General features: G+C 36.0%; 1 protein-coding gene across 1 annotated transcript in view; it reads left to right on the top strand.

Annotated features, from left to right (window-relative positions):
- Positions 1-21,859, top strand: part of LOC136036992 (protein misato homolog 1-like) — a 42,652-nt gene extending 20,793 nt beyond the window's left edge. Inside the window, exons 2-5 of the mRNA XM_065719392.1 lie at positions 4,362-4,680; positions 7,693-8,279; positions 17,352-17,572; positions 21,388-21,859. Coding sequence (XP_065575464.1) covers positions 4,362-4,680; positions 7,693-8,279; positions 17,352-17,572; positions 21,388-21,602 — 1,342 coding nt within the window. The 3' untranslated portion in view covers positions 21,603-21,859. The remainder of the gene's footprint in view (positions 1-4,361; positions 4,681-7,692; positions 8,280-17,351; positions 17,573-21,387) is intronic.
- Positions 21,860-22,303: the final 444 nt, after the last annotated feature.

The following is a 22,303-nucleotide window of genomic DNA, read 5'->3' as shown; positions in this document are numbered from 1 at the left end:
TTATTAGTACATACGGCTTTGTATATGCACAGACAATGGGAAAGCCAAGAATGTTGTATATTCGCAATTTTTACGTAGTTTGAAACACATATATAAATCTATATTCACAGGTGGGACACAGGGACACAACTACAATGGCGCGTAACTAATATGGCGCGTAATGACTTACGCGCGCGGGGGGGCTTGGGGGGGCGCGAAGCGCCCCACCAACTAGGTGTTCGGGTGGCGCGAAGCGCCACTCCAACAGCTAGTATATATATATATATATATATATATATATATATATATATATATATATATATATATATATATATATATATAATATATATATATATATATATATATATATATATATATATATATATATATATATATATATGACTGCCATAGTTATTAACGAAATAACTATCAACTGTTACTTTGTAGAACTACTTTATGCTACCAACCGTGACTTTTTCTCGTGAAAGTCAGAAGAATATAAATTAGAATTAAAGAAGGAAAATGAGACAAAAGGGTGAATTTGTCTGTGTTTTTGTGTGTGCCAGTTACATGTAAGGTTTTAGCCTACAGAACATTCAGAAAGTGTACATAGTTGCTGCTTTGAATAATAGATCAGCCATTCAGCCAATTTGTGCATCCACTCTCTTACGTGCAACTAACTGAAGCAAAAGGTTTATATTGGTCATTTTAAGTGGGGTAGGCTATCAATCAGTATAATCAAAAAGTTTAGATAATGCCTTTTAATTCATTGCAGACAAGTTTCCAGCAGGAGCTCTACCCTAGGATGGGCAGGGGCTCTACTCTATTCCCTAGGATGGGGTTCTACCCCCACAAAGTTTTCACCTACACCCTCAGAGAGTAAAAGCAGAGATCCTTATGGAGAATCCATAGTCTGTAGCCTATTTTTAACTACAGAAGAAATTGAGAGAAGAATAAAATTGTAAGACGTGATAAAAATGATAAACTTGGATTTTTTTTTAGGTTTTTTCTCTTTCACATTTTCTTTATATTTTTGCTCTGAGTACGGCTGGGGGGAGGTTTCGACTGAAATATTTGTATTTTTTTCTGATACTCACTGCCTAAAGTTGTTCCTTGTTTATTTGTTTAGTATTTTTCTTACGCCATGTTTAGCGTAGAACTTAGCGTGAACTTTTGTATAAATTTGTTAATTTATTTGTTAATATCTTTTGTTTTTAGGGATATAGTATAATGTGATTAGATGAATATTATAATGATTTCAGGGGAATGTTTAGGGGATTTATTTTTTTAGGAAATAAAAATACAGAAATGAAGATTTAGAATGGGTTTTCTTAAGGCCAACGAAAATTTTAGACAAAAAAAGACGAATATATCGGGAGGACAACGGCTTCCCTCCTTCAGTTCTATAAAAGTAAGTTTCAACAAGAGCTAAGAGCTCATATGGCACTTGTGACGAGGCAAGAAGAGCTAAGAGCCAAGAGCTCATATGGTATGAAATCTAACAAAATTCTAAGAATCAATAGATTGATTTAAAATCAAAATCAGAGGCTTAATGCCGGTCAGGATTTAAAATAAGAGCTCTGAGTCACGATGTCCTTCTAAATATCAAAATTCATTAAGATCCGATCACCCACTCGTAAGTATAAATACATCATTTTTTCTAATTTTTCCTCTCCCTTCAGCCCCCCAAATGGTCGAATCTGGGAAAACGACTTTATCAAGTCAATTTGTGCAGGTTCCCGACAAGCCTACAAATTTTCATCGTCATAGCACTTCCAGAAGCACCGAACTCGCCAAATCACTGAACGCCTCCCCCCAACTCCCCAAAGAGAGCGAATCCGGTACGGTTACGTCAATCAAGTATCAAGGACATTTGCTTATTCTATCCACCAAGCTTCATCCCAATTTATCCACTCCAAGTGTTTTCCAAGATTTCCCCCTCCAACTCCCCCCCCCCAAGGTCAAAAGATCTGTTTGGGATTTGAAATAAGAGCTCTGAGACATGAATTCCTTCTAAATATCAAATTTCATTAAGATCCGATCACTTATTCGTAAGATAAAAATACCGCAATTTTCACGTTTTCCAAGAATTCCAGTTTCCACCTCCAACTCCCCCCAATGTCACAGGATCTGGTCGGAATTTAAAATTAGAGCTTTAAAGCAAAAGATCCTTCTAAATATCAAATTTCATTAAGATCTAGTCACCCTTTTGTGAGTTACAAATACCTTATTTTTCCAAATCCCCCCCCCCCCCAACTCCACCAAAGGGAGCAGATCCAGTCCGGTTATGTCAGTCACGTATCTTAGACAGGCTCTTATTCTTCCCATCCAGTTTCATCCTGATCTCCCCGCTTTAAGTATTTTCTAAAATTTCCGGTCTTCCCCCCACTGTCCCCCCCCCCCAATGACGCTGGATCCATTTGAGATTTAAAATAAGAGATCTGAGTTACGTGGTCCTTCTAAATATGAAGTTTCATGAAGATCCGATCACTCCTTCGTAAGTTAAAAATACGTCATTTTTTCTAATTTTCAGAATTACCCCCCCCCCCCCCCCGATAGAGCGGATCCCGTAAATCACGTATCTAAGACTTCTGCTTATTTTTTCCACCAAGTTTCCCTCCAATCTAATCAATCTAACCAATCCAATCAATCCCTCCAATCTAAGCGTCCCCCCGATGTCCAATCCAACTCCCCCCAATGTCACCAGATCCAGTCGGGATTTAAAATAAGAGCTTTGAGACACGATATCCTTTAAAATATCAAATTTCATTGAGACCCGATCACCCGTTCGTATGTTAAAAATACCTAATTTTTCTAATTTTTTCAGAATTAACCCCACCCCCAACTACCCTAAACAGAGCGGATCCGTTCCGGTTATGTCAATCATGTATCTAGGACTTGTGCTTATTTTCTCACCAAGTTTCATCCCGATCCCTCCACTCTAAGTGTTTTCCAAGATTTTAGGTTTCCCCACCCAACTCCCCCCAATGTCACCAGTTCCGGTCGGGATTTAAAATAACATCTCTGAGACACGATATATTTCCAAAAATCAAATTTCATTAAGATCTGATCAACCGTTCGTAAGTTAAAACACTTCATTTTTTTCTATTTTTCCGAATTAACGGGCCCCCCACTCTCCCCCCCCCCCGATGGTCAAATCGGGAAAACGACTATTTCTAATTTAATCTGGTCCGGTCCCTGATATGCTTGCCAAATTTCATGAAGATCCGATCTCTCTTTCATAAGTTAAAAATACGACATTTTTCTATTCAGAATCCCCCCCCCCCCCCCGACAGAGCGGATCCGTTCCAATTATGTAAATCACGTATCTAAGACTTCTGCTTATTTTTTCCCACCAAGTTTCATCCCGATCCTTCCAATCTAAGCGTTTTCCCATGATTTTAGGTTCCCCCCCAAATTCCCCCCAATGCCACCAGATCCGGTTGGGATTTAAAATAAGAGCTTTGAGACACGATATCCTTCTAAATATCAAATTTTTTTGACATCCGATCACCCGTTCGTAAGTTAAAAATACCTCATTTTTTCTAATTTTTCAGAATTATCCCCCCCCCCCAACTACCCCAATGAGAGCGGATCCGTTCCGGTTATTTCGATCATGTATCTAGGACTGTGCTTGTTTTTCTCACCAAGTTTCATCCCGATCCCTCAACTCTAAGTGTTTTCCAAGATTTTAGGTTTCCCCCTCCCAACTCCCCCCATTGTAACCGGATCCGGTCGGGATTAAAAATAAGAGCTCTGATATATGATATCCTTCAAAGTATCAAATTTCATTAAGATCCGATCACCCGTTCGTAAGTTACAAACACTTCATTTTTTCTATTTCATTCCGAATTAACGGGCCCCCCACTCCCCCCCCCCCCAGATGGGCAAATTGGGAAAACGACTATTTCTAATTTAATCTGGTCCGGTCCCTGATACGCCTGCCAAATTTCATCTTTCTAGCTTAACTGGAAGTGCCTAAAGTAGCAAAACCGGACCGACAGACAGACAGACCGACAGAATTTGCGATTGCTATATGTCACTTGGTTAATACCAAGTGCCATAAAAAAGCATATGAATATTTTTTGATCGAAAGGGCGAACAAAATTAACCGGATTAATATAAATAGACAAAAACAAACAACACAGAAAGCAAAAAAAGAAATAAAAGCCCAAATTGGAAGAATTAAAAAGCCTAATAATGTAAGAAAAAAACAGATAAAATCAAAATTACCAAAATTCAAAGTTTTAAATCCAAAAAACCTAGCGACCAAAGCGGGCTACTTACCAATATCCCTGACTAACAAAAAACAATGCTGTCGTTCAATACTGGACAAGCCACTAGTTAATTTTTCTTTGATACGTCAGCTTTATTTTTTTTAGCAATGAAAAAGTTTTCTACTCTTTGTTATGGCAGACCAATGCGGTTTACGAACTAATTTTTTTTTTTTTAGGGGATAGTAACATAAGTTCTACAACCGGAAATCGTAATCTTGAATCTCATATCAAAGTTTGGACTGATTATCTTCGTCCACATTTCCATCCTAAGTCAATATTGCTTACTAAAGAGTTTGAGTACCAGAGTCCGGCGAAACCCTTCAACTTCTTTGACTCTGGTGTCCTTGAATGGAATAAGTCATACCTGGGAGAGGATATAGAAGATTCCCTTCGGTTTTTTGCTGAAGGATGTGATGTATTGCAGGTAAGACATCTAGGTGTATTTTGAAGACATAAGCGATATCTATTTAGAATAATGGTTTCTTCTAGTCTTTCCACTTGTACAGTTCTTTCCGTAAATCTACGACATGTGATATCTGTCTACGGACAAAAGAAGTCCTTAGATCCAGTTGCAGAAAACCGGAATCCTAATGAAAATGTTAGGACTCACCTTTCCCTTATAATATTTAAACAAAATTACCAGAAAGTTCTACTACAAATTCTAATTTTCGGTTAGACGCCAACTCGTCATCAGACCCAGATTTTCGTGCGATCTGATCTGTGACTTTTTTCGTATGGGGTATTGCAACTTTTTTTTTTAAAGGGCTTTGGGACTAAACCCTTACAGTAACAGAAATTTTAGAGATTCTGACTGGCTAGCAGAAGAGAAAAAAGTGTATTTGTCTGTTAAACGAGTTTCCCTTAAACAGGAACAGAAACAGGAACCTTTAACAGAAACAGGGGTCTGTTAAACAGAAACAAGTTTCCCTTCCTTGATCGGTTATGATTTGCTTATGTTGAGTGAGAAAACTATTATATATTTTTTTGTATTAAATATTTAATATATAGGTGTTCAGGGGTTAGGTTGGGTATTTAATATAATGCATTCTGCGTGGCCTGCTTTCCACAGTTCTTTGTCGTAGTTTCCATAATTTTGTTTCAAAAGTATTTTATTATCATCATTTTTCGGTATATTTCATTAGGATTAACCTAACTTCACTTATTGAACGTGTTCTTTTTAACAGACAAGTACCGAAAAAGGTTTCTTTTTTTTTGCGAAACTTAAACCTTGTACCTCTGAATGCGATAAAAAAAGCTACTGGGTTTTCATATACTTTGGCAATGCGTTTTTTTGGCACCTAGTGACACGGAAAACTGACTAAATCGATAATGCCATCTATGAATTTTTGACGGAGAACTTCCCGTGTTTAATGGATTACAAAAAAGAGCTAGTGGAAACGCTTGCTCTTTCACAATAAGCAGTGGAGCCTTTCGCAGAACCACAAGACAACTAATTGGAAAGCTGTCTTGACAGCTAATGGGAAGCAGGTCTCCAATAAATTGGAGACCTAGTTCTTCAATTTATTCAATCGCTGCTTCGTTTGCTTGACTGAATGGAAAAAAAATTCTTTTATTTCTCAGTTGTTCGCTATTATCCGTCGTTGGCAGTTCAGTTTTGTTTGGATTTTATGCAACTCGCGGACATTGGCGAATTACTCACTTTATTGTTTGTTAGGTATTTTATTTTAATTCTTTCAATTTTTGTCTTTTATTGAAGTTAATTTTTATGGCACTTGGTATTAACCAAGTGACATATAGCAGTCGCAAATTCTCTCGGTCCTGGTTTTGCTACTTTAGGCACTTCCAGGTAAGCTAGGACGATGAAATTTGGCGGGCGTATCAGGGACCGGACCAGATTAAATTAGAAATAGTCTTTCTCCCAATTTGACCATCCGGGGGGGAGTGGGGGACCCGTTAATTCGGAAAAAATAGAAAAAATGCGGTATTTTAACTTACGAACGGGTGATCGGATCTTAATAAAATTTGACATTTAGAAGGATATCGTTTCTCAGAGCTCGAAATTTAAATCCCAACCGGATCTGGTGACATTGGTGGGAGTTGGGAGGGAGAAACCTAAAACTAGGAAAACACATAGAGCGGAGGGATCGGGATGAAACTTGGTGGGGAAAATAAGCACAAGTCCTAGATACATGATTGACATAACCGGAACGATCCGCTCTCTTTAAGGTAGTTGGGGGGGGGGGGGGGGTAATTCTGAAAAATTAGAAAAAATGAGGTATTTTTAGCTTACGAACAGGTGATGGGATCTCAATGAAATTCGATCTATAGAAGGATATCGTGTCTCAGAGCTCGTATTTTAAATCCCGACCGGATATTGTGACATTGGGGGGGGGGAGGTTGGGAGGGGGAACCTAAAACTTGGAAAACACTTAGAGTGGAGGGATCGGGATGAAACTTGGTGGGAAAAATAATGACGAGTCCTAGATACATGATTGACATAACCTGAACGGATCCGCTCTGTTCGGGGTAGTTGGGGGGGGGGGGGGTTAATTCTGAAAAATTAGAAAAAATGAGGTATTTTTAACCTACGAACGGGCGATCGGATCTCAATGAAATTTGATATTTAGAAGGATATCGTGTCTCAAAGCTCTTAACCTGACCGGATCTGGTGACATTGGGGGAAGTTTGGGGTGGTGGAACCTAAAATCATGGAAAACGCTTAGATTGGAGGGATCGGGATGAAACTTAGTGGGAAAAATAAGCAGAAGTCGTAGATACGTGATTTACATAATTGGAACGGATCCGCTCTATTGAAAGGGGGGGGGGATAATTCTGAAAAATTAGAAAAAATGACGTATTTTTAACTTACGAAGGAGTGATCGGATCTTCATAAAACTCCATATTTAGAAGGACCTCGTAACTCAGATCTCTTATTTTAAATCTCAACCGGATCCAGCGTAATTGGGGTGGGGGGGTAGTTGGGGGTTGCCATATCGTGCCCTATTTATCACTGAATACATGCCCATTTTATACAAAATGAACAGGTAATATATACAGCAATACTACGAGTTATACAATATAGTGCATTTGTGCCCAAATAATATGGAAGGGTTTTTTGAATCCTTTTTTGGTGGAGGGGATGTTATAAGCCTCAAAAAGTAGTCTTTTTGCTCGAATTCCGGCACTTCATATGTTGTGTCATTCAGATAAAGATGGAGGGTCGTGGAGGCAAACTAGGGAATGTCTCTAGCTTTCCTTATTTTGGAATAATACAGCTGAATTAAGCATATAATATGAGTGTTGAAGGTTAGAGGTGTTTGAGGATTGGATGTTGGTGGGTTTCAGGCTTGAGGATTTAATTGTTCCAAATATTTTGTAAAAAATTCAATTTAAAAAATTAAAAAATTTATAATACAAAGGAAGTTTGATTGTCATTTATGATCAGTTGTTTAATTATCAACCTCTTTCGTTCTAGGGTTTTCAGCTTCTTTTTGACGCCCATGATGGTTTTAGTGGCGTAGCAGAGAAAACCTTAGAACTTATCCATGAAGAATACGGGAAAAAGACTACCCACGCCTTTCCAGTAATGCCTAGCCGTTTTTCTTCTGATACACAAGAGAAAGCAAAAGTTCGTCTTATCAATATTGCTCTGAGTTTTAACTCGTGCATCGAACATACTTTTTTTACTCCTTTGACATTAGCAAAAACCTATGGACTTAGCGCTGGAAAAGGCGTGAGTTACGTAAATTATATTGACTCCTGTGACTACCATACAAGTGCTATTATAGCCAGCGCATTAGACACTCTTACTTTGCCCTATCGCCTTAAAAATAGCAATGTCCGGTGGGAGGAGCTTCTAAATTTGTTTAGCCAATCAGATAGGAAGCTATCTACACTGAATGTACAGTTCCCGTTTGTTATGAATGAAGACGAATCTCTCCTAGAACTACTGGGTAAAAGCCAAGAAGATGTTTGGACTACGCTGTGTCCTAGCTCTAAGAGTAACGCTGTTTTCTCACAAAGCATAGTGTTTCGTGGTTTACAAGATTCAAAACGTCGAAGGTACGTACTTGAAACTTGCATCTTTTTCCGTATTGTGAGTATTGTTAAGTAATCAAGACTGGATCTGTTATTATTATTTTTTGAGATTTATCTAATTATTTGATTTATTATGTAAGTAGTTATGGGGACCTTCGCGCGACCGCAAACCTTCACAGGTTTTTCTTCAGCGTGAAAGTGTTTTTTTTATTTATTTATTTGTGGATGTTAAACTAAAAAATAAACTTGTATTTTAAGTTTAGTACTTATGGGAGTAAACTCTAAAAAAACGGAGGAATTTCTAACACCCTTAAAATACGCACCGCCTAGGATTCCCACATGAGGCAGCTAAAAAGCAATTATCCTCCCCCGTCCACCATCTGAAAGACCTAGAACACAGAAGAACATTAAAAGATATTTGGCCTATTTAAAATTTGAGATTGGAGAAATATCGTCACTATTACGCATAAAGGTCCTATATGACATTTTCACGCTTCTAATATAATTGCCAAAACCGTTTATTCGGCTGTTCTCAGAGAGAGAATCAGCAGGGTTATGTAGATGAGGAGGTTCGAAGTGGAGCTGAATTTTATTACTGAACCACCATTTTAAGTCAGCTTAGAATCGGGTTTTACAATTATTTCAGAAGTTTAAAATGTACAGATGTAATCTTTAGGCATAGACGAGGAGGTTCAAAGTGGTGCTGAATTTTATTATTTAACCACCGTTTTAATGCAGCTTAGAAACGGGTTTTACTATTGTTTCAGAAGTTTGAATTGTCAGATATGATCTTTAGGTGTAGATGAGGAAATTCGAAGTGGTACTGAATTTTATCATTGAACCATAATTTTAATTCTGCTTAGAAACGGGTTTTACAATCATTTCAGAAGTTTAAAATGTCAGATGTGATCTTTAGGCGTAGATGAGGAAATTCGAAGTGGGGCTGGATATTATTATTAGATCACCATTTCAGTTCCGCTTAGAATCGTGTTTTATAATTATTTCAGAAGTATAAAATGTCAATGTGATCTTTAGGCTTAGTTGAGGAGGTTAAGTGGGGCTGAATTTTATTATTGAACCACCATTTTAATTCAGCTTGGAAACGGGTTTTACAATTATTTCAGCAGTTTAAAATGTCAGATGTGATTTTTAGGCGTAGATTAAACTTAGAAACGGGTTTAAATTTGTTTTCTGAAGTTAAAATGTCAGATGTGATATTTAGGCTTGGATGAGGAAATTCGAAGTGGGGCTGAATTTTATTATTAGATCACCATTTCAGTTCAGCTTAGAATCGGGTTTTACAATTATTTCAGAAGTATAAAATGTCAGATGTGATCTTCAGACGTAGATGATGAGGTTCAAAGTGGGGCTGAATTTTATTAGTGAACCACCATTTAATTCAGCTTAGAATCGGGTTTCACAATTACTTCAACAGCTTAAAATGTCAGATGTGATCTTTAGGTGTAAATTAAGCTTAAAAATGGGTTTTTAATTTTTTCTGAAGTTTAAAATGTCAGATGTGACCTCTAGGCGTAGATGAGGATATTCAAAGTGGGGCTGAATTTTGTTATTGAATCACCATTTTAATTCAGCTTAGAATCTGATTTTTCAATTATTTCAGAAGTTTTAAATGTTAGATTTTAAAATGTCAGATGTTTTTCAGTTCAAATTAAGTTTGACAATTATTGAAAGAATTTAAATTCCTTCATTTGATTTAGTCTCATTTCTTATGTCTAATTTTCATACTTTATTGCAAAACCCTAACTCGAATTTTTTCCCTCTCTTATGCTAATTTTGATGCTCTAATGTTGATATAATAACAAATCCATACTTTTCAATTAGGTTATTTAGTGTAATAGGTAATGATACGCCTTAATGTTTCTTATAAATACTGGGCAAGTTTCGCAAAGTGGACTGAAAAAAAAATCAGAATAAAGGTCTTTTTCACTGTCAAACCGGATTTTAAAGTATGTAGTTCAACTGAAATCTAGATAATGAAAATACTGCTTGACTTAAAGAATATGGGTAACTTCAGAGAGTAGAAACAGGTGCTAATGTCAGCAAAAAAACCGTAATAGTTTCAGCCTTCGAGGAGGTGGGTTCAACTGAAATCTAGATAATGAAAATAATAAACCGTAATAGTTTCGGCCTTCGAGGAGGTGGGTTCAACTGAAATCTAGATAATGAAAATACTGCTTGACTTAAAGAATATGGGTAACTTCAGAGAGTAGAAAAAGGTGCTAATGTCAGCAAAAAAACTATCAGTACCATCTTGCATTCAGCAATATATGGAACAATTTGCGAGGTCTGTAACCGTTTCTTTTTTGTCTGGAACTGAGATCAGACACTTATTACTACCCTAATTTAACCAATTAAATTAATTAGTCTTATTATTAGACTGGTAAATATGCCAATTGTCGCCAGACGCTAGAAGGCGTTGGTAATTTATTTGTCGACGCTAGCGCCAATTCTGATTCTTATAAGTTACCCATACTCTTTGGTTCGACTGAAAATCGGGATCCTGATTCACATTTATATTTTGAAAATTACTTGAAAGCAGGATCGCGGGTTTTGGCAGATTTCGGCTTTTTTAATTGCATGTTTATAAATTTTTCCCTTCTCCAGCTAGATGTTTTAGATGTCGAAGATATTTTATTATTTTTTTCTTGTCAAGAGTGGTTTTTTTCTCCTTTTCTAACGTAATCCTCTAGCGCACATTTTTTCCTAGTACGTACAGAGGGAACATATTATTGTTGAACGAATAATTTATTTTCAACCCGTCATAAAAACAAAATACAGACGGAGTATTGCACAAATAAATATACAAAAGAAAAAACAACAAAAGGAAATTTTTAAGAAAATGGTTGCCGACGAAAACATTTTGGTTGCAGACGCCTTCTTACTGTGGTCATAATCGCAGTGCTGCAGGATATGGCTCTATTCATGTGACAACTTATTGTTGAAATTCACATTAAAAGTTGCAACGACAGTACATGGATGAGTCACGTTCTAATAACTAAATAGAAATGAATGTCGGGGCCAGGGTGAGAGGTGAATTACATTTGGCCAGGGTGAGAGACGATTCTCTGAAAAAGCACTACATACAATATGGGCGGCAGAGCAATATCGTTGAACAATCTTCCAAGAATCTTGCATGGGTTATATATTATTATTATTAATTTGACAATCAAGTTGTATAAACATTGTTCCTCTGATAATTCCTAAGCATATTTCAAAACACATGGTTTGTCAGTGGAAAAAGCCTTAAAAGATCAAGTTGAAAACTTGCATCATCGTCGTCACTTTAAAAAAAAAAAAAATGGAGGCTTTTTTCTTAATCCTGTTTGGAGTTTTGCTTAATTTCATCTGGTAGACACTATTATTATTGTGTACAGATTCCCAAACTGAGTCGAGGCTCACGCCAAAACGGCCCATTGCCACTAGGCCGGTAAACATGAAAGATACAGTCCTTATGGCTGCTGCTTTGAGGTTTTTTCCAATGATAAAACAGATTATTGGAACCACATTGAGGATTATCATTGAAGCAAACAAATTGCAAACTGAAGCAGCAAAATTTATAAACTCGCATAAATCTTTATTTAAAACCTGCGATACCTTCAAAAACTTCCTCAATGCGCCTCTGGAGAACTAGTCCTGCGCCAATATAATGCTTAACGGTATCTTCCAAAGATAGTGTTGAAAGTAGTTAGGTCTGAGGATTCCTCGTCAAGTGACAACAACCAGTATCTTGAACGTAAATCTAGCTTTGTGAAGTACTTTGCTCCATGCAGGTTGGACGTAGAGGCTTCTAACTTTGGAATAGGGTAGTTGGGTCTTCTGATGGATTCATTGAGATCCACAGGGTCGATACAGAGGCGGAGAGTGCCATCTTTCGTTGGAACGGCGACCATGGAGTTGACGTATTGAGTAAGCAAAGTCTCTTCTTGATGACACGCGTCTTTCTCCATTTTATCAAGCTCTGCTTTAAGCTTGTCGCGAAGAGCGGATGGAATTTTCACTGCAGCATGAACCTTAGGGACGACACCATCCTTCAAATAAAAATGGCACTAGCCATCCAGCTTTCCTAGCCCTTCAAAGACATCCTGAAACTCTTTAATAGCCTCTGAAACAGAGTTGCGGATTGGATCGTCAGTGCTGGCAGCAGAGTTAACAATCATAATCAGTTTAATAAGGTTCAGATCCAAGCTTGATCTGAAGACGATTATGAGAACAGACTCTGTTCCCACAATGTAGAACTGCTGGTTGGAATGCCTAGATTGTTCGTAAGTACAGCTCACAGTACATGTTTCTCGAACGGGAATGCCAACACAGTAACTAGTATGCCTCTGCTTAGCTTTGGTTATTTCTGGATTTGGCAAGAGCATGTCAAGCCAATTTTGGCAAGAGGATATTTGCTTGGGCTCCTGAGTCAACTTTGAAGCTAACTGGCAACTGGGCGTTTATTGTAAGGGAGATTATGGGTTCGTCCTCGTTATTCGTTTCAGAGACTTCATGCAGAAATATCTCGTTCTCATCATCAGAGCTTTCAAGTGTGTTGTTAGTGACTGAAAATAGATTTACCTGCGGCATATTAACCTGCGGCACTCGGTCCATGTGTTTATTTTCGCAGCACATGCATGATTAGGGCTGTAGCTGCCACCACAGAAGTAGCATTCTCTAGATCTTGGGCTAGTGGTCTTGGACTCGTCATTTCTTCGGCTTGGACGGCAATTGACTTGGTAAGCGGTATCAACTTCTTTTTTTTATGCTGCCTTCATCTAACGTTCTTAGATGTGCCTGGGTTGCTTCAAATATGTGACATTTCTCCATAGCTGTTTCGAGGGCTAGGGCAATCCCTTCTACTAGCAGGTGCTCTCTGATATGCAGGCTCAGTATTCCGCAGACTATTCTATCTCGTACCATTTCTATTGTATCCCTGTAGGTAGAGACCTTAACCAAGGTTTTAACCTCTGTCACGTAGCTTTCTATGCTTTCCCCCTCATTTTGGTCGCGTTTCTGAAAGACATACCTTGTAAACACGCTGTTTGTTTTAGGTGTCGCATAGCCTTTGAATTTCGTCAGGTATGGCTCAAGCTTGTCCTTTTCACTCTCGATGAAAGTGAAGGTATTAAATATCTCTCTTCCCTTGTCTCCTACCCAAATAAGTAGGTAGGCACATATGATATTCTTCTCGGTTTTACCAGATAAGGGGCCAGCAAATATAAGACGAGCATGCTGTTCAAATCGTTTCCACTTATCTGGAAGACACAGCGAGTCCCAATTGATACTTGGCTGGTTAACATCCAATATTGGTCACCCATTTCTGACACCATGCAATGTTTAGTAGATAAATCTTCATTTAAAACCAGGCACTTATAATAAAGAACACTATAAGTGAAGCAAAGCAAGCGTGAACGCATCAAGGAAAATAAGCTGGTGCATAACCACAAGCATGAGAGCGAAGCATCCCATAATGGTACAAAAAGCACAATCTTACTTTCTAGCATGATTTGCGAGTTTGAGATTTAGATTTTGAACTCTAGGCCTGACTGACAATGGAACAAACTATTCTTGATCTTCACTGATTTTCAAACTGTATATTTTGCAATTCAAATTAGTAATTAACAACCAACCTCTATGGCAGTCCCCCTCTTTGAGGGATGAGCAAGTAAACATTTGATTCCGGTTTGTGGGAGAGGCTAAAGCCAAATTGACTATGCATATCCAGATTATCAAGATGTAATATTTGCAAAACCTCAGGAAAGACTCGAGTGAGGGTGTTGAAACTTTCAGGTAGTCTAGGAGATGGAAGGGAAGAGGCAGGGGTTTGTCAGTAAAAAAGGTCCATAATTGTACTTCTATGGCCCGTTGGTCAAATTGGACATCCTTGAAAGAAAAAAAAATTCCTTGTTTTAAATGAAACAATATTGCTTGTCAATTGCAATTAAATATCTTTTAGGGACCTGTACAAACCGTACTTTCTGCGAAAAAGAAAAAGAAAGAAATCGGATGTTAAATGTTAAGGAACGAAGGATGTTGATTGGCGCACATTACAAGATATACAATGCATTCGTTTTCTCTTTAAAATTCTTGCTAAGATCAGAATGACCATAGATTTAAGGTTTTTATATCTGGGCTCATATCTTTATACCTAGTTCCGCAAGTCAATTTGGTATGAGTTAGATACATTCTACCTAACCTTATCTTTTTATTTACTAACCCCATCTTTTTATTATGAATAGCGTCACTTTATAGGCTACCTTTATCATATTAACCGTAATAGTTTCGGCCTTTGAGGAGGTGGGTGGATCTTCAAACATCAGAGAGGTCGTAGCAAAAGTTTCTTTTGTTTGATTTTTTTTTTTTTTTTTGAAGCAGATCCAAATAGAAAATTTATCTTGAAGCATACAACCCAAAAATATAACTCTTAAGTGCCACTACGGTGACCTAATGCATTCATTTTCTTGTGGTCCTCCACTTCGGGCAATAAGTGTACTAATATACTAGATTTAGTCTGCTGTGTAGATGGTAGCGTTCCAACCTTCAGAACTTTATTGTGCTTGATACTGCAAAATACTGGATCCTGGTATTTAGTAGTGCGTCTTCAAACTTTAACAATATTATGCTGGTCATCAACTGCTCCACCATCTTATGAAGCAGTGGTGTCTCTGGGAAATTCTCGTCTGATTTATTGGGAATCTGCCCATATATCTGGCAAGCATTTTCTATGAAGGCTGAAACTAGCGGCGTATATCCCTGAAGCTTTTGTACCGCAATAGTAAAGAAAATGGAAAACAAGTATAGTTGGGTAACATTGCAACAATTCCTATGAAACAAAGAAGAGAAAATATAATAATTAAAAAAAAAGAAAAATTAAAAGCAGGAAAAAAGTGGGTAGTGTCAGACAGTGGATTAGTATGATGAGAAAATAAGCAAATATTTTGACAAGGACCTCAGCCAAGTCGTCCTCAGTGCAAAAAAAAACCTAATTTGTTGAAGTAGACAACAAGAGAGACCAGTCGACGCTCAATATGTGTCTATTTTAATATTTGTCAGTGTCTATTTGTCTCTCTTGTAGTCTACTTCAAAAGTTTAGTTTTTTTTGCACTGAGGACGGCTTGGTGGAGGTCCTTGTCGAACTATTTTCGCTTCATTTTGTTCAACTGGCTGACACTACCCTCGATTTCTCTGCTTATTGATTTTGATTTTCATTTATTATATTTTCTCTTCTTTGTTTTATAGGTCATGTATAGCGAGTTTGGTCTTAGAATGTATTAATGACAAAACTTAAATACTACTACTGTTACTACTAATGACTCATGGCAACGCTAAGCTGCTTGAGGGCATCACAGCTGCGCTCAGTCCTTTCTCAACCTAATTTATGCAATGCTTTGCTCTTCATCCCCAGTGCTGAAGTTCTAACCTCCTTTCAAACCTCTCTATTCAGGGGCAAGCTGTTTTTGTTTGGTTCCAGAATAAACATGTTCTCTTTGTTTCGTTACCTGGTCGGGAGAACTTGAATTATCTGATACGTAAAAATATACCAAAAAAACATCACAAAACGCAACAAATTTTTTTTTATATGTATTTATGTTACTTTTATAAAAGCCGAGCAAAAATTTTGGGGGAAGGGCTCAAGCCGGGTAGCTCCTCCTGGAAACAGCCTTCAGCGTATGAAATGTAGAAGCAGTTTAACCCAGTGGGTTTTTATGATTTTGTAGTGGTAGTTTGCACTCAATTCGTAATTTGAGGCGTAATTTGAAGATTTATTTATTTCAACAGTATCTTTAGTAAACAAACTATTTGCCAATAATAGTAGTTCTAAGCTTTTCGAAATATTGAGCAACAGAAAAGTGGAAAATCTTAAACTTATGATTCGTAAAATATAGAAGTAGTGTACATAGCCAAAGTATATAACTTCTAATCTCAGTGTTTGTTGTTGTTGGATTTGTTTTTCCTGAAGTAGCTCTGATATTTCTGCAGTAGCTCTGGCTTTGATATCATATTTTCCCTGCAAACTGCGGGGAAATCCTATTATTTCTTATAAAAATCGCATATGCTTTTGTTTTCCTTGTATATTGAGAATGTGACAAAAATAGGAACTAGAATATTAGCATTAGATGGAATTGTTGGAGATTTTCCCATCTTATTATAACGGAGTTGAAATCGTATGTCTTTTCATAGTGCACGTTGACCGTACATTATAATCCCACACTTTCAATGTGGTATCAACGTAAATATTCAAATGTTCACTCGTGGACTCTTTTGACGTTGATCTTGGAGTAATTTTCTTGTTCCTTCTTCATGGCTGGAGTAGGCTTCCTCACCTTGTTTTGCCTTAATTTTTTTTGTTCTCTCCTCATTATAGGCATATTCCTCCTACATGTATATCCGGGAACTGATATAAAGAAGAGAAAATTAAGTAGGGGATGGACGGCTGAAAAATGATTGCGTTTCACCCTGTAGCTCCCTTTTAAGTTGAATACAAGGATTCAATACCCTCACATAATTGTTCATAGCTCTTCCCCGTCCAACAGTGAAAAAGACCGTATTCCTGGAGAAATCCACTATTAATTTTGGAAAAGCTCCTGTAAACTTTTAGCTCAAGCATCACCCAAAGAGAGATAGAATGCTCGTGCAGCCGTCCAGAATTTTTTTGAGAACTATTGACGGGTCTATTCCTAACATAAAAGAGTCTGTGTAAATATACCCACGTGGCTTCTCAAAATATTTTTCCTTTTAAAACAACAAGTTTTCAGCTGCTGCAATAATTGGGTTTACAGAGCTAATTTTGTGGCAAAAGAGTCAGTGTAAATATACCCACGTGGTTTCTCAAAATCTATTTCCTTTTAAAATTAAAAGTTTTCAGCTGCCGCAATAGCTGGGTTACAGAAGCAAGCATGGCAAATATTGTGTTTTCAATAATGATAAATTAAACGCAAGATTTCTAGTCATTTTAATAATGTGACAAATTGGCATCGTAGACTAACAATTGTGTTTTGTCAAAGCTGTGTGTGATAAGATTTGTTGATTTTATCTGTTTTTGGACGGCCAAATTTTATTGCTCGAATTACCTTAACAATATCTTGCTTTTAGATCTCTTTGCGTCTCAAATGATCACAAAATGGGCCTAAGAAGGGATGAAAGCATCGAAGAAGCCGTTCAGCGTTGCTACCTTAACAAATTTCCTCAGACACTGAACTCAATCAACGTTGTTGACTTACCTCTGAAGACTAGTTCTCCGTTCCCCCAGTTTTTTGTAAAATCTGTATCTAGTACAGGGTACATATCGAACAAAGAAAGACCTGGAAGCGAAGGTAGGTTTTCCCATTTTTAGGGTTGTTTCTTTTATTGGGCCATTTCTCGGCCTGATGAAACCTTATTGAAAGCTTTATTTTGTTATTTTTTCCCTGAAGATGGCTGAATGGAGGTCTGGGCCGAAACATTTGAATTTTGTCTTCGTTTATTACTTTCGTTGAACTTGTTTTCTTTTTTTTCGTCCTACGTTTTCTCCATTTCTAAAGTCTTCCATGTAAGTTAACCTTGCTGTTTTAATGTTAATATCGCTGACAAGAGAAACGAATCGCTCATCTATGTCCCAGAAAGGAATTGGCATGTTAGGCCAGATGAAAGCAGTTTTTTTATGGAATGACGTGAAATTAGGGTGTCGCATCGTAAGGCGACGAACTTCTCTAAGAAAAACTAAGATTTTCCGGAATTTTCCGTTGGGTTGTTTCCAGGAGAAATTCAGGACTCAAAAATTTCGCTCTGTTAAGTCCGACAGAAACTGGTTTGCCTCACTGCAATCAGTTATGATTTGCTTATTTTGAGTGAGAAAAACTACGGTGTAGGTATATAATATAATTTGTACTGGGCGGTATGCTTTCCATAATTTTCTGCTGTAGTTTCCTTAAATTTGTTAATAAATTATTATATTTTGGTGTATTTCATTTGCATGAGCCTAACTTCTCTTCTTGGGTATGTTCTGAATAATTAACATGGGCCCAAAAATGCATATAAAAATTTTGATGTTTTTTTTTTAAGTTTTTTTTTGTAATCTTTCCACCCTACGAAAAAAACCTGGCTATGGACGTGGCTGTTTCAAAACTGTAAAGTTTTCAGGGAAGCATTATTTTTTTAGCTTTGCTGCCTCGTTGAACGTTGAAATTAAGCAAGGAAAGTTAATTGTTCAAATTTAACAACTTTGACTTGTTTAACTTTAAATTGTTTATGCCTAAAAATTTAATTTTCTGAGAAAAAAATGGAAACCTCCGGCTGTTTGTTTATAAAATTGATATCTCTACTTTTGTTACCCTAAATGAATATGCTGAAGGAAATACTAAATGAGTAATTTACCTTCCACAGTGTAAAAGGGATTTTCAAAAAGATTTTTCTTTAGGCAATGAATATTTTAATGAAGGCTGTTGCTTAGCTCAGTCTTGGAGGCGGTGAAAAATGTTTTTACCGAGTTATCTAGTTATTTATGGTAATAAATGTTTAATTGACATCTTTCAAATTTAAATTGTTTAACAGCAGGTTGTTTAAATTTAAATTTTCAATGTTTTAGTCTGTAAAAATTAAAATATTAACAATCTTCCCTAAGACAACTAGACATTCCAAGGAACCCTATACCTTCTTCAGCTGTTTCATGCCAGGTTCCATGTTTTAAATTCCTGCCATATTCTAAATTTTTAAAGAAATATGTATTATAAACGGTTGAGTAAGTTTTAGTTAGCAATTCCTACAATTAGATTTCAATTGTTAAAACGTAGGGAATATTCGTTATGCAAATTCAGTGTATTTATTGGGACACATTTAAAAGTTAGTTTGTTAACTAGCATGTCTAATTTTGTTAATTAACAGTCCCCCCCCTAAAAAACAATAGTTTGTGAAATTGTAAAGGTTCCAAAACACAATTGAATGTAAATGCTTTAAAATATCGCTGCTGGTATGGGAGATGAACCCGCGACTTTCGCAGATAGTAATTGGCTGGATGACTAGCTGGAGATTCCACCTCTGGCTTTTATTAGTTTTTTTTACTATCTTTTATTAGTTTTTATTGTTTTTTTATTTGTTTAGTAGTTTTACTGTGTTTATGTTTATAGTTTTAATAGTTTGTTTTTGAAGAATTAAGTAATTCATACAACTCAAACGGCTTGAAATGATAATTAAGCACAGGGTTTTATTTTTACGGTAAAGAAATTAGTAAATATAGAGATATACAAACTGGCCACTAGAACTGTACATTTGACCGGCATAAATGAGCTTTGGGTATATATTTAAAAAAAATTAATACTTAACTTCAATTTACTTCAATTTGCCATAGTTGCTATTTGCCGTAATAAATTACAGTGAAAAGATCGTTATGTGTGTCATTAGTCCAGGATTGGAATCTGCCTGGTCCACGCCACGAGCGTCGTACTTTTGTTTGTTGTTTATGTTTATATGTTGTTTATTATTTATATTGTTTATATGTTTATTGTTTATTATTTTTATGTTTATGTGCAAGACAAACAACAGGTGCGTAATTTTTTTTCAGACGAAAAAAATATGTCTCAGTAGAATATTGAATATTCTATTACTTAATTACTTATAAATATTACTAAAATTGAATATTGAATATTGAATATTCTATTACTTAATTACTTATATTACTAAAAAAATTAATACTTAACTTCAATTTACTTATAAATAAATATTCTTCATATCCAGGCTTAAAAATAGAATCGTATTTCTTGTAACATTCAAGTGACTGTCAAAGAAAGATACCACTTGTTGGGTGTTGCAGGCCACTTATGTCCCTTTTTTCAACTAAATGTCCCTTTTTTTGTAAAGATTGTAAATGTGGTCTTATGACATTTTATTCGGCATGCGGGATACTAAGAGGCTGCCGTATAAGAGTTTATGCCACCAGGGATAATTTCAGCTCAGTTACACTCACGTTAAGTACCCCCTGCTCTGGCCCAAGTGCCCTACCAAGTAGCCAGAGATAATTCTAAGTTATGTCAAAGCATGACTTAAACTATAGAGAGTAATCCTCTGTAGTAAGTAAACCTTCAGGATTTCCTGAAGGTTTAAGCTGCAGGTACAGTCTAGCCTATATTATAGCCTAGCTATAGCAAAATTTATTTTTGCTTGACAGTGGTCAAGGCTATTAATATGTGTTTAATATATGTCCAACAGTTGTAGCTTGCATATTTATCCCAAAACCATACTAAAGAATGCGTTTGTCGTAAGATATTTAAAAGTAAACCAGGTAATATTAAATGAAACTTAAAAGTCAACAAAGCATTAAAACTAAAAAGCAAAGGTCAATAATTCAAAAAACAAACCTATTAAAAAACATTGTTGCGCATATGACATATATATATATATATATATATATATATATATATATATATATATATATATATATATATATATATATATATATATATATATATATATATATATATATATATATATATTCGAAATTCCCTTTTCTCTGCTTGGATTCAATTAGCTTTGCGAGTCAGCTTTTTCAGTCTTATGCAAGCTATGATGGTAAAAGTTAAGGTTAGGTTACATTATATTAGTTTAGGTCAAGTTAGGTTAGTTCAGGTTAGGTTAAATTTGGTTCTAAAAATCAGAAATAGGTTAAAATCTAACCTAAGCTAACCTACTCCACCTAACCTCACCAAACCTAATCTGTTCTAACCTTGCATGAAATTAAAAGGTTAACTGGTGACGCTGACTAAGTCCAAAGACAAAATGTATTTCGGACAGTCACCGGTGAATGTTAGCATTCACTAATTTGCAGACATTCACGGTAATATATATGTATATATATGTATATATATATATATATATATATATATATATATATATATATATATATATATATATATATATATATATATATATATATATATATATATATATATATATATATCATGTCAATTAGTAAAAATGTTAAAAAAAACTAAACTGGTAAAATTAAAACGGGAATAAAACAATTAAAACTAAATGACAATTTAGTTTGCAACCAAAAAAAAGAAAGGTCAAAATTTGTAAAACGAACATTTAAATTATAAGGAAAAAAGGGAATGATGGGGCGAGAAAATTCGCTGATTTGATAAAAATCTCATTCTAGGTGTGAATTCTATCCCCATGGGATTGTCCCTTCAAAGTGGTGAAGCTTGTCAAAGTACATTGGACATTCTATTGCAAGATATTGCAAGTTTTGGTTTGAGCAATCAACTCTCACACATTCGAGCGAAATCTTTTAGAACCTCTTTCAACTTGGAAAATGATGAATGGAAGGAAATTATGGAAAAAATTGATTGTTATAAAGGACTATACACATAAGTGCACATAGGCTCAGCCCCTAGTTGGCATGAGGGGGTCAGAACATGAAGAATATAGCCTAATGCAGAATTTTTTTTCAGAAGAGGCTTTTGGGACATTCTGTGTGCTAATCCTGACCTTTCCCCTGTTCAGTATGAACAGGGGAAACGTCATAATCCTGTTCAGTATGATTATATACTCGTCGAACAATTCTTTCATAGATGCAAGCAATAATTGTTTATATTGACTTTTAATAAATCACTGTTAACTTGCTCGAATCTATTGGATATTTTTTATTTTTTAAATAATTAATTTCCCCATGTCTTGCCGCCTACAATCAGCAGTAACCATTTCTTTTGAGACTTGATATATTTTCGAGAAATTTGATATGGGCCAAGGGCCATATATAGAAGGAAAAATGCTCATACAATACAAGGAAATCTAACAAAACACTAACAAAACAAACCACAAAACGAAAAATGCCTAATCTATGAATCAAATAGCTCAGTTGTTTAAACTTTTTTTCTTCCTTAACATTTATCAGAAAACACAGCAACTCGAGTTATTGTGACTGGGATCCTACTTTGTTGAATACCAGCTTTTTAGAATAATATTCAAATTAATTACAATTGGTAATCAGAAATTAAATATATTCAAAAAGGTTTTGAAGAAGAAAAGACTATGAGCATTATTTGTCGAATTCTGTATTTGATTGCAATTTC

Source organism: Artemia franciscana, chromosome 16 (genome assembly GCF_032884065.1).
Source record: "Artemia franciscana chromosome 16, ASM3288406v1, whole genome shotgun sequence".
Classification (NCBI taxonomy): domain Eukaryota; kingdom Metazoa; phylum Arthropoda; class Branchiopoda; order Anostraca; family Artemiidae; genus Artemia; species Artemia franciscana.
The sequence above is the reverse complement of the archived record's forward strand: the minus strand, read 5'-3'. Positions and strand labels throughout refer to the sequence as shown.